The 14,032-nt window shown below is 38.3% G+C and overlaps 1 protein-coding gene across 1 annotated transcript in view; it reads left to right on the forward strand.

Annotated features, from left to right (window-relative positions):
* Window positions 1–14,032, forward strand: part of LOC145988917 (atlastin-3-like) — a 284,911-nt gene that overhangs the window by 165,752 nt on the left and 105,127 nt on the right. Inside the window, exon 10 of the mRNA XM_083124215.1 lies at window positions 9,637–9,840. Coding sequence (XP_082980341.1) covers window positions 9,637–9,840 — 204 coding nt within the window. The remainder of the gene's footprint in view (window positions 1–9,636; window positions 9,841–14,032) is intronic.

The following is a 14,032-nucleotide window of genomic DNA, read 5'->3' on the forward strand; positions in this document are numbered from 1 at the left end:
AACTTTTGCGCTTTTCCAACTATTGAATTTGAAAAATATCATACTTCTATCTATCATATCTAGCGATTTTTTTTTTAGTTTCGAAACACTGCAATGCACACGATTTTGAAGATAGCTGATCAAAAACTACATTTTTCTAGTTGTGGTTCGAATCAACCTAGTGTTTTTCGATTTTAGCCTTGGGGACTTTCCCGTGAGCGTAGATTTTTCTTAAAAAAATATTTCTTAGGACTTACATTTGTCATTTAATTGGTGTTTTCGTTTTATTTTCTTTGTAATCACATATGTACATAGTTTAACTGAGACGTTATTTTTCATTTTATTTGTACAATTAAAATACATTTCAATGAATTCTAATACTTATCGTATGTTAATACTTTTGTAAAAAATGACATGCGTCAGGGCCGTAGCTAGGTTGATCGGTTTGGGGGGGCCCAAATGTCAGAAAAATCTCGATCAAATCATTACGAAATTGAACAACAACCAACATTATGTATATATGTGGGTATGTATGTGTGTGTATATATATGAGAGTGAGATAGAGAGAATGAGAGACAGACGTTTTTAAATTAAAATCAACTCTCATATACACACTCACGCCATTCACCATCGTACGCAGGATGTTTTTTTTCGGGGGGGGGGGGGCTAGAATTGGAAAAGTGCATAATACACTCTAGGGGGTTAAAATTGTACAAAGAAAAATAATGATCGTGGCTTGCTTGATTGAGTTGGCATTTTAAGCCCACTTTATGCACAGGAAGGTGATTGGACATATAGTTTATAGTAGGATACGAACTACTGTGTACCTCCGCTGGGATCTGAAACCGCGAACACTTTATTACAAGCGGCGATGTTACCACTGCACCATTGGCAAGGCCAGTAATGGGGGTTTGCTTGATTGATTTATTTTACTTCACTTTTCTGTTCCTTTTGGCTAATTGTGAAGATCAGGATGAGTGGTGATATGATGAAGTTGATCAATGGACACTCAACAAACACCCATGCTCAGACCAGAATTCGAACTCGGGACCCTTGTCGTCATAGCGCCATGTGCTAACCACTCCATCACGGGGGCGGCTAATAGGGGTTTGCATTTGCCACTTTTTTTTCTCTCTTAGGTTACCAGTTCAAATTCTCTGATAGACCGACACCGAACGGCGGCATATTTATTTTATTTGTGAAACAAAGTTTCTATTGATTTCCCGTCATAAACTATTTCTGGAAAGAGTACATTCGTGATTCTATTGTATTCAAGCTGACAGAGACAAATTTGAGGGTGTACCACCCCGCACACTTGTATTTAGGGTGTGACCAAAAATCAGGAAGGATGAAATGAAACTGACAGACCGTCGGCCAAAGAGAATGGGATACATCCCATTCTCTCTGCCGTCGGCATTCAGAGCCAGAAGCCAGAAGGTCCACTGGGCTCCTTTCCGCCCTTTTGTGTTTACAACTGCGGGAGGGTTTCTCTGACATCAACATAAAACTGCCTTCCGAGTATCTCATACTTCAGTACTACAAAGCACGTAGTGCTGCTGTCTCTTAGAGTAATGAGCAGGGGTGTAATTTATAGACACCAAAAACTTTTAAAACGGCAGGCAAATAGGCACCCAACAAGATGAAAATACATGTATGCATTTCATGGCACAAGTGTTGACTTGATTGTTTTGGTATTTTATTGTATTGTTCTTATATTTGCGTCACTTTATTTACATTCGGTTAATCGCAACGAATAGAATAGTAGCTAGATGAAATTGCTGATATGGAAAATGCTTTATTCAAAGAAAATAATAATAATATGAAGAAATGTGAATTTGAGCATATTGCAGGGAAGATCTTTGAAATTGTGGATACATTTTCTGCTTTTGCTTCATTGTTATCCTCCCCTTTTATTCCTACGATAATATCTACTCCCTCTGTCCCATAATTATAGTCTCGGTATGCCAAAATGGTAGTACAGGAATTACAGACAAAGAGGCAGATGGAAAGCACACGCATGAGGAGAGGCACAGTAGATCAGTCATCAAGATTGTGAAGAGGAACAACGTGACCTTATAGCAACGAGCAACAAATACCGCCCAGCCGATTACCAATGATTATGGGACAACAAACAAAGGTGTACCAGACAATAATTATGGGACAGAGGGAGCAGTTCTCAAAAACTGGCTTTAATCGCGGCGTTGAGGACGAATGATAAGATAAAGGACAATCACAAAGGAACATTGACAAGACAAGACAGAACCCGTCATAGGATTACACTGGCTGTGGGTCCACATGCTAGGGTTTCAAATGCAGTGAAGGATCTGTAATATGGGAATTTAACTCCAATAAATCCTCTGCTGCGCATCTCATGTATATAGTTTAAACCACAATTGAACTTAGCACCTTTTATTTCGAGGCGATTGTGTTACTCACTACCCTTCGAGGAGGTCCCTGTCTGTTTATGAACTTCAAAAATGATGACGTTGGATAACAAATTGTAGAACTAACTATTTGATGGCACTGGATATAACAGATTTCGCACAGTTATTGGCTAATTTTATTTTTATGCGTGAGTCGAACGTGGCTTTTTATGCACCCATCGATACTACTTTCCTTCAGCCTACTTTTACAGGTAATTACAAAATTCCGCTTCCGACGTGTAAGCGTAATACGCTATGAAACCAGATGCCCCAAGCTCTAACTCTGGTCAGGCATGGGTGTACCATTCTTGTCCCATCACCATTTCTTCAGTTCATCATTCATCCTCACCGCCGCGATTAACAGAAAGCAACAAAAATAACCAACCTAGAAATGGAACTAGAAAACGTTCTCTCGAAATTGCACAAGTTGAGTACAAACCCCATGGGAAGACGATTTCCGCTTCTATGAGTAATGATTGATTGACTTGCTTTATTTTACTTCGCTTTTTGTGCCACTTTTGGCTAATTTGCGAAGATGAGGATGAGTGATGATATTGATGTATGGACACTCACAAACATCCATGCTCAGGCCAGGATTCGAACGCAGAACCCCTGGCGTCGTAGCGCGATGTGCTAACCACTCTGCCATCTTCCTTGAGTAATTATACAAATGATAACAGAAAGCGCTTTAGAATTTGAAAAGCTAATTATCTAAAGCATGTAGATCATTGTTAATAAATTAGTACATTCCTCGTTATCTTCCATAAATGAGAGTTGACTTATTCTTCATTATAGCCATGTGTTAGCGGCAATCCCCCCCCCCCCCTGAAGTTTTATCTTGCAACTTCTATCACACTCACCACACTATGACTGTCTCCGTAATCTGAGACAGGAATGAAAATTGTTTCCAAAGAGCTCCAGAAGGAGTAACGTCGATCCCGAGGGACATCTGTCACCGCTTGCCGAATTTTGACCTGGCAGGGAGGAAAAGTACATTTTCAAAAGACCTCCGAATTCCCTTAACGAGACGGGCTATAAAATCATTAGCGGCAGCTTCTGCGTTGCATCTGTTTTCGGCAGGCAAGCAGTAGAAGAATGAGTACAAGTCTTTATGGTGTGGATAATTTGGGAGCAGTGTTTCAAACTATAAGCAAAATTTACTGAAGAACAATTTTGCAATATTTGCCATCAAATTAAAATTTCCAGTAACATACAGAAACATTTGCCGGGGCGACGTGGACGTTTGCGGGGACCAGTGCCCCGTGGCCCCCCCTAACGACGTCCCTGACATGCGTTATTATTTATATATAATTTTATGAAATCTCTGGCAGTGTCCGTTCCCAATAATGTGTGTGAAATTTATGTTACCAGGAGAAGGCCGGATCACTTAAGTTTGACGTATCAATAAAAAAAAACACTTCTTACCTTTCTCTGCCTTTCTCGTAGCACCAGTTTGAAATACAATATCTGTTAGCAAGCGTTCGTTTGCATTGAGATGAGATGAGTTGGTGTTTTAAGTCAACTTTATGCACAGTACGGCTAATCGGGACTTGACCTACATTTGAAAGTTGTATCTGAACCACTATGCACCATTATATGTATCGAACACACTTACGTACTTACCGTAAGTAATTAGTTAGGTTACAAAGGTTACTTCAGTCATTCTGAAGTAACAAAGAATATACAATAATGCCATAATATCCTTTGACAGGTGTACTGTTCACTCTGTAGGAAGCACCATGAGGCCGGCCTCATTTTGTGTATTATTGGCATGTTTGCCCCCGACATTAATAGACTTCCTGTATGAGCTATCTGTAGGATGTTATGAGTTCCTCGCAAAGGTGTCTTACTGCATAAGATGGAGTACCGGGACAGGATGGAACTTTGCTGTACTTATCGTGATGACTTAGAATTTCTGTTCTCTTGTCTTACAATTCTTTGAAATAAATTAGTAATAAAATCTGTAAATAGAAAAATAGGGGCCACCGGGCCTCTTGGTTGCTTTGCCACTGACTACAAAAAACAATTTTACCATCTTGGGAGCCTCCAGTCAAAATTTTCTAGATTCGCTATTAATATGTTCATTATAGTGAATATAAGTATTTTAAAAATCCCTAGTGTTTCTTAAAGTTATAGAGAGTGGCATACTCAGAAATTCTGTAAGGGAAGGATGTATATGTACATAATGGATCAGGCATGGCTTCATTCTTCTTTAGCAGTCGGTGCTGTATTTTGCTAATTCTTCATGCACTTATCTCTTTTTTGTACCATATTTGTTTCAAGGAAGGAGTGTGTATAATAAGTCTGATGAATATCCATTGCCATTACACTGTATAGATGTATGTGGTAATTATACAGGGTGACTTGTAATTAGATGTATTCCCTGAAAGGGGTTAAAGTAGAGACAATTTGCAATAAATTTGACTATATGATACCCCGTCCGAAATCTAGTAGTTTTCGAGATAATCGAATTTCTATTGTTTTTTTTAAAAAATGACAATAATCCACATAAAAAGATGAATTGAGAAAAACTGCTCATTGTATGGCACATATTTCTGGTAGCTAACAAATAAGTGGTTCGTTGAAAAAAGGGTTTTCCCAAATAACAATCCCATGTAAGTAACGGGTGGGTCTAAACTTACAAGTGATGATAAAAAAAATACACTCTTAGTTTACTAGCAACGTATTAATAACAAAAATGGTATGACACGAAGCGTACAAATTATTTAAATTACTTCCTTGAGTCATCACTATCCAACAAGGTACCAATGTTGCTAACATTCACATTTGTGTACAAGAAATAATCCTTCATTCATCTTCATGTGAGTGGAATCAATGAACAATACAATTAAAGAACATTATACGTCTCGCTCAAAGTGGGCACCTCCGTTACGAATGCAGGCACACAGGTCTTTACGAACATTTGTTCTCTTAACTCGTGATGTGATGGTGTCTTTGATGTGTTGACCAGCTGTTAAGATCCTATCCCTGATCTCTTCTTGGGAGTTTACCGGTGTCTTGTAAACTAAGTCTTTCATGTGACTCCAAATGTAGAAGTCGCAAAGCGTCAAATCGATCGGTGGATCGAGCTGGGCAGCCATCATGCAGGTAAATAATGTCACGTCTTGTAGCTAGAGACACATCCTCCAACAACATTGCCATCCCGTTCCTCAAAAAATGTTCATAAGTGATGCCATTTAAGATTTGGGTCAGGAAACATGGCTCGATCAAATGATTGTTGATGACGCCTATCCATACTTCTGCCTGGGCATGCGACAGTGGCTGGATGAAAATTACCCAAAGAAATGGATTGGCCGAGGTGGCCCGATTCCCTGGCTGGCTCGATCCTCCGATCGATTTGATGCTTTTCGACTTCTACATTTGGAGCCACATTAAAGACTTAGTTTACAAGACACCGGTAAACTCCCAAGAAGAGATCAGGGATAGGATCTTAACAGCTGGTCAACACATCAAAGACACCATCACATCACGAGTTAAGAGAACAAATGTCCGTAAAGACCTGTGTGCCTGCATTCGTAACGGAGGTGCCAACTTTGAGCGAGACGTATAATGTTCTTTAATTGTATTGTTCATTGATTCCCATTCACATGAAGATGAATGAAGTATTATTTCTTGTACACAAATGTGAATGTTAGCAACATTGGTACCTTGTTGGATAGCTGTTGACTCAAGGAAGTAATTTAAGTAATTTGTACGCTTCGCGTCATACCATTTTTGTTATTAATACGTTGCCTGGTAAACTAAGAGTGTATTATTTTATCACCACTTGTAAGTTTAGACCCACCCGTTACTTACATGTTATTGTTATTTGGGAAAACCCTTTTTTCAACGAACCACTTATTTGTTAGCTACCAGAAAATGCAGAAATATGTGTCATACAATGAGCAGTTTTTTCTCAATTCATCTTTTTATGTGGAAAATTGTCATTTTTAAAAAAACAATAGAAATTCGATTATCTCGAAAACTACTAATTTTCGGACGGGGTATCATATAGTCAAATTTATTGCAAATTGTCTCTACTTTAACCCCTTTCAGGGAATAGCTACATCTAATTACAGGTCACCCTGTATATAAAAAAAACTGTCATACTAATTTTTGGCATATTAACATACAATGCATACATTAATGCAAACCACATCAGAGTAGAGACTGCAGTGACGTGCACTAAAGAGTAGCGAGTCCAGCACTGATATATTGTTTTATTTCATCTGTTTATTACTTAAAAATCACAATATTTATTGTCTTTTCGAAGCCAGAGTTCATAAGGAACACTGTTTTTCACAAACTTCTGACCACTTGGTACGATCAGTGGAAGGTTGAAAGGAGCTACTCAGGTAGCCTTTTCGATCACCTGCCAGATTTCAGGTAGAGACGGCCAACGAATGGAAAACAGGATATTTCTATTTCTCCTTAACCACATCCTCCGGCTGCTCCTAGGGTTAAAAGGTCATGATTTGAGACACACTCTTCTATTACCTATAGTGAAAGATAGAAGATTGATATGTTTTTTTATAGCTCGATTCCCTTTTATTTTGTCTGAGGAACTCAAACTCAGGGAAGTGACTGCAATATTTACACCACAAAATGTTACACTTTATATTTATATATTATAGCACGATACTCATTATTTATGGAAATGAAACAATCATACTGTACTCTGAATTTTCATGTGTTTATTGTTTTTTAAAAATGCTGTCTAAAGATTCCTTTCGTGTCTGGGTATGTATGTGCTTACGTGCACAGGCGCATCCAGAAAGTTATTAATAGGGAAAGGAACTTTAGGTAATTAAATGTTTTTTCTGCGATAAGATACAGACCCTCATTTTCGCCAAAATTCTGATTATAGCCTTATATGTCAACACAGCAAATTTTATTTTACATAAAAACACATATTTTCCAGTTTTCCGTATGTAAATACATATTTTGCGAATTTTCATTTTAAATACATAAAATCGCTCATTGACTTCATCCACCTCGAAATCCTCGAAGGAAAAATGTTTATAGGCTACTCTGTACCTCTTTCATATCGAGAGTGCTAGGTTTGTTTTGTCTTTGAACACCCTCGCTGGCAGACTTCTGGCACCTCGCCTACGATCCTATTGGGAGAAAATAGCTGTAAGTAGTAGCTGGGGCTGGCTACACGTAATGATAGCAAGGCTTTTTAATGAAGCAATGCAGCTATTGTGGCCGGAAGGCATAACATTTGACAATGTTCTTCTCCTCGTGACAGATGCTGCAGCTTACATGAAAAAAGCTGCAGTAGGCCTTGCCGTTAGCTACCCCAAAATGGTGCACGTTAAATGTGTGGCCCATGCGTTGCATAGAATATGTGAAAAGATAAGAGCTCTTTATCCCAATGTCGATAAACTGGTTTCAAATGGCAAGAAAGTTTTTATCAAGTTGGCTAGAAGAATAGACAATTTTAAACAAAAATGTCCTGAGGTTCCCCTTCCCCCTACACCTGTAGTTACGCGATGAGGCACTTGGTTGGATGCAGATGTTATGCCCAGAAGTTTGAAAAAATTGTATCTGTTGTAAATGATCTCGACAAAGAAGAATTCTGCAAGAACTGTTGATGGAGCCCTCCGTAAAAGTCGAATTGGCATACATCTCAACAAACCTGTCCATTCTCTCTAATTCCATATGAAAGCTTGAATCGTCCGCGAACACTTTGGCAGCTTCCATTGTTAAAGTCCGTATAGTAGAACCGAAACTGCAAGAACTCACTGGATCTAAGTGTCTAAATGTACAGAATTTTTTGGGAAAAAACAAGGTTTTCAAACTTTGTGCCAAATTGCATGTGTTTTGGAAAGTGAAGTAGAGGAAGAGGAAGCTTTGGAAAACTTAAGCGTTAGTGACATTTCGTGATTCAAATATGCAAGAATTGTTTCTTGTGACGTGGAGCCATCTTTCTCACAATATAAGATGCTTTTTAGAGATAATCGTCACAGATTTACAATGGAGAATTTGGAAAAAACTATGGTGATCCACTGCAACTCTTCCAAAAAATTGCTCGCTAAGAGGTAATCATTTAGAAACTAATTTTAGGTGTTTAAAATGCATGTTATAGTTTGTTTTTGTTACCAAATGTTTTTATTTTTGTCACATATTTTCCTGTTTTTATCACATATTTTCAACATTTATGACACATAAAAAATAAATATTTCTGTGTTTTTTAGCACATAAAGTTCCGTTCCCTAGTTATTAAGGGATAAGGTTGCTGAAAAGTTTTTTGAGTGCCATTATTCATAAAAAAATGGGGCAAGTTTGGGGGTACCGATTTCCCATAACTGCCCGTTTGGCGCATGTATCATCCTTGTGTGTGTGTTTATGTGTAACTGTAGCAAACGTGTGAATAAAATCAAAATCAAATGGTACGTAAGTTCAACCCAACAAGATTTTCAGTCACCCAAGTATATGCCTAATCTTTCTATTTGTGTACTTAAAATCTCTTTTCTGCATTTAATTGCGACAGTGAGAGCTCAGGGTGGATGGTGAAACAGGAATAAAGCAGACTCAAGCATGTGACCAATATGGAGTCATCTTGAAATCTGTCTTTTGGATTCAACTTGAGTATTTTTAATGGGAAAGTGGGCATGCGATGTATGAAAATGACCTAAAATTTCAAGAGATACATTTTCAGTAAATAACATTTCAAGAAAATAAGTAAGGGTGTATTGTTGGTTGTTTGTATGCGCTTTGGGTTTGAGTGAACATTGGTGTACTCTGCTTCTACATAATGGTGTGTTCATGTTCTATTACATGAAGGTCTTATTGGTATGAAGAAGAAGTTACTATTATATTTCTTACCACAAAAGATGAATTTAACGTAGCTCCTGGACTTTATACTACCACATACATTCCAAAAAATTTTGCATCTCCATTTTGTTATTCATGGTCATATCAATATTATGAAAATTAATATAATTACACAAGGAAGGAAGGATTTATGAATATTTATTGTGAACGTATAGCTCAAGTGTTTGAACCCATCTAATGTTTTTGAAAATTTGGCACCCCTGAATCTGTGTATTTGTGTGTGAGGGAGCACAAGCAATGCTTTAAAGATCTATTGGGAGCCCAAGTGCTGAAGTCACCGCAAGTCACTGAGCTATTGGTGTATCAAAAAAATCTATTGATTCCCATGTGTACATAACATGTAAAAAATGTACAACTTCAATCAGTAACTAAGTAAGTTTCTGACATTTCACAGGGAATGAAACCAATCTTGGAAGAAAAAATTCATCCGGAAGTTCTGGCTGAATACAGTAGTCAACTGCAAACTGCTCTAGCTGATCCTTCAATGACAGTACCAGATCTTTCATCCACACACAAATGCATCTTAGATGGTGAGCATGAAATTCTGAATAAACTGTCACTGATCTGGATGGATGAGATGTTCATCACATGGACCAAGGTGAGCATAATATTTCATTTATTATTCTCGTCTCTTTTAATAGGATTATTTTCATTGGAGAATAATCGGAATCTCAACCACTATATGATATAATTATGGACATGTATTAGGAAGCCACAGAAGTAGAGAGGGGCTTGGGAATTGTATCAGAATAAAAATGTTTAAGGCAGCATGTTTCAAGCATTCAATGAGATCAAAACCTTCTGCAGGATTGTTTTGTTGGGGCTGGAGTAAGATTTCATAACTTGGTGAAAGCCCAAGTAACGAAACATTAGAACATAATATTGGGCAACGGTAATTTTGGTCATGGTTCTAACCTTGACCCAATGCATGGGGGAAGTGGGGAGGCAGATCCGAAAATGTGAAACAACCGGAAGATCCGAAATACTATTGGATTGATTGAGTTAGGTTACATTTTACGTCGATTTTCTGACACTTTTGGCTAATCGCAACAATGAGGTTAACTGATGATATGATGAAATTGATAAATGAACACTCACAAAGAACACCCATGCCCAGCTAGGGATCCGAACCCGATATCCATGGCGTGCGAACACGCTGTGCTAACACTCCACCAGAAGTCGACAAAATGCTGTTGGAATATTAGATATGACCATTAATGTTGTGGTAGTATTATGCAGCTAGTGCTAATTGTACACCCAACAGCAAAAGTAATATGTCCATTATTATTTTCATTCTGTCTGTTTTTTACACAGTGTGATGATTAGGGAACGGAACTTTATGTGCTAAAAAACTCAGAAATATTTATTTTTTATGTGTCATAAATGTTGAAAATATGTGATAAAAACAGGAAAATATGTGACAAAAATAAAAACATTTGGTAACAAAAACAAACTATAACATGCATTTTAAACACCTGAAATTAGTTTCTAAATGATTACCTCTTAGCGAGCTATTTTTTGGAAGAGTTGCAGTGGATCACCATAGTTTTTCCAAATTCTCCATTGTAAATCTGTGACGACTATCTCTAAAAAGCATCTTATATTGTGAGAAAGATGGCTCCACGTCACAAGAAACAATTCTCGCATATTTGAAGCACGAAATGTCACTAACGCTGAAGTTTTCCAAAGCTTCCTCTTCCTCTACTTCACCTTCTTCCAAAACACATGCAATTTGGCACAATGTTTGAAAACCTTGGTTTTTCCCCAAAAATTCTGTACATTTAGACATTTAGATCCAGTGAGTTCTTTCAGTTTCGTTTCTACTATACGGACTTCACCAATGGAAGCTGCCAAAGTGTTCGCGGACGATTCAAGCTTTCATATGGAATTAGAGAGAATGGACAGGTTTGTTGAGATGTATGCCAATTCGACTTTTAAGGAGGGCTCCATCAACAGTTCTTGCAGAATTCTTCTTTGTCGAGATCATTTACAACAGATACAATTTTTTTCAAAGTTCTGGGCATAACATCTGCATCGCGTAACTACAGGTGTAGGGGGAAGGGGAACCTCAGGACATTTTTGTTTAAAAATGTCTATTCTTCTAGGCGACTTGATAAAAACTTTCTTCCCATTTGAAACCAGTTTATCGACATTGGGATAAAGAGCTCTTATCTTTTCACATATTCTATGCAACGCATGCGCCACACATGTAATGTGCACCATTTTGGGGTAGCTAACGGCAAGACCACTGCATGTAAGCTGCAGCATCTGTCAAGAGAAGAACATTGTCAAATTTTATGTCTTCTGGCCACAATAGCTGCATTGCTTCATTAAAAAGCCTTGCTATCGTTACGTGTAGCCAGCCCCAGCTACTTACAGCTATTTTCTCCCGATAGGATCGTAGGCGAGGTGCCAGAAGTCTGCCAGCGAGCGTTTTCAAAGACAAAACAAACCTAGCACTCTCGATATGAAAGAGGTGCGGAGAATAAACATTTTTCCTTGGAGGATTTCGAGGTAGATGAAGTCAACGAGCGATTTTATGTATTTAAAATGAAAATTCGCAAAATATGTATTTACATACGGAAAACTGGAAAATATGTGTTTTTATGTAAAATAAAATTTGCTGTGTTGACATATAAGGCTATGATAAGAATTTTGGCAAAAATGAGGGTCTCTATCTTATCGCAGAAAAAACATTTATTTACCTAAAGTTCCTTTCCCTAGTGATGATAATGGATTGGAATAAAAAGGTCACTAAGCAGATGTCAACATCAGTTTCACATGAAAAGAATTTTATCCTTTAGAACAACACAAGATGTAGAGTAAGATCAGAATGAAAATACTGGTGAACAATTTAACTTACTATTATCTTTGCTATTGGCTGTACAATTGTAAATTAGGAACACAGTCGCTTACAGATACAGGTTGTCACATGGTGTACAGCTTGGTGCTTATTGTTTAAATTAAATTCTCGGAAGTATTTGAAATGTACTGTGTTTTTCAAATTTACAATGTTATCAATTTTAAAATTTTGTTGTACCAGCACCATTGAAGAGTCATGATAATTATATGATTAAAAGGTAAAAAAAAAAGTAAAGTGTTCCCCTGTGCTTAGCACCACGCCATGAAGGCGTATAGGGGGTGTGGGGGTAACGCCCCACACTTTCTTGATCTGGTCATGAGTGGGGGTGATGTGATCAGCATCACGCCCCTGACCGCCTTTACCCCCCAGGGTTTCCCCCAGGTACCCATGTTATTCGATGCTGGGTGGGCTCCGGGGCCGCTTCCATCGTTAGAAAAGTTCCCGGATTTGAACCGGCCGGGGATCGAACCCGGGACCTTTAGCATGGTAGTCAGATGCGTTACCGACTGAGCCACCGCGGCCAACCTAGAAAATAATATATTTGTGAATTAAATGATACGTATTAGCAATGCTTATTAAAATGAAGAACTTGTCTAATTGTGAATTAACCCCCATCTCCCCAAAAAGTAACGTTTTTGCAAGACGACTGCAATTTGAAAAAAGTCGGGACAGGAATTAAAAATAATGGACTCTCCCGACTAAACCGGGGTACTTGTAGACATGCAACAATGGCTATAAAACAAAATGTTGCAGACTGGTGACTTCTGGAATCTGTCTCTCTCCATTCACTTATGCAAGGACAAGATCGAAATTCTTATAGAATCTTAAAAGTCTTCAATGTTATTTTCGTAAGTTTTTATATCTTCACATTAATATATTTCATAGTTCGAAGGGGGCATGGCCCCCATGGCCCATCCACTTGGTACGGGCCTGTCCTGCAGCTTCAGATTTCAGCTCCTGGTAAAACAGAGAAAGACATTTTTAGATTGAAAATAATCAATATAATTTTGGTAAGTATTTATTCATCATTTAGTGGCCGCGGTGGCTCAGTCGGTAACGCGTCTGACTACCATGCTCAAGGTCCCGGGTTCGATCCCCGGCAGGTTCAAATCCGGGAACTTTTCTAACGATGGAAGCGGCCCCGGCGCCTACCCAGCGTCGAATAACATGGGTACCTGGGGGAAACCCTGGGGGGTAAAGGCGGTCAGGGGCGTGATGCTGATCACATCACCCCCACTCATGACCGGATCAAGAAAGTGTGGGGCGTTACCCCCACACCCCCTATACGCCTTCATGGCGTGGTGCTATGCACAGGGGAACACTTTACCTTTTTTTTACCTTTTTTTATTTATTCATCATTTTTTAAATATGAAAAATTGCTGACGTATCCCTGAAGATCTTGTATCATTTCACAATAAGACTTCAAATTTAAAGAATAGATGGTGGACTTGCGATATGTTGCTATGCGACTGGTATTCATTTAATAGTATGTGCCAGATAAAAAAAGTTTCTTCATTTAAAAAATAATCAAGAACATAGTGAAAGCATTGCACATGAAAAAAAATGTTCAAGTAGTAAACAAAAGCGATGAATGAAATTGGATTTACTTGAGAAAATGTTTTCTTTATATTCAAATTCAAATTCTTTATTTGAGTGGGCGAGGTTCAGCCTGAGGCTGTTCTGCCATCTAATCCATGTCATTGAGTACATTTAAATTTACATTTCTTAAGTCCCTATCACACGGAACTGGATTTCCAGTAGGAACGACCTAATTGGCGCTGAACTGACTTTATAGGTAGAAATCATGGCAGCCTGGCTGACTGCTTGACTGGTTTGGAGGAATAGGAAATGTTCTAATTGCTACTTACTTTCCTCGACTGGATTCAAGCATGAAAGGCACGTCGAGTTACACTATCTATGCTAAGTG

Source organism: Lepisma saccharinum, chromosome 6, assembly GCF_977018435.1.
Source record: "Lepisma saccharinum chromosome 6, izLepSacc3.1, whole genome shotgun sequence".
Taxonomy (NCBI): domain Eukaryota; kingdom Metazoa; phylum Arthropoda; class Insecta; order Zygentoma; family Lepismatidae; genus Lepisma; species Lepisma saccharinum.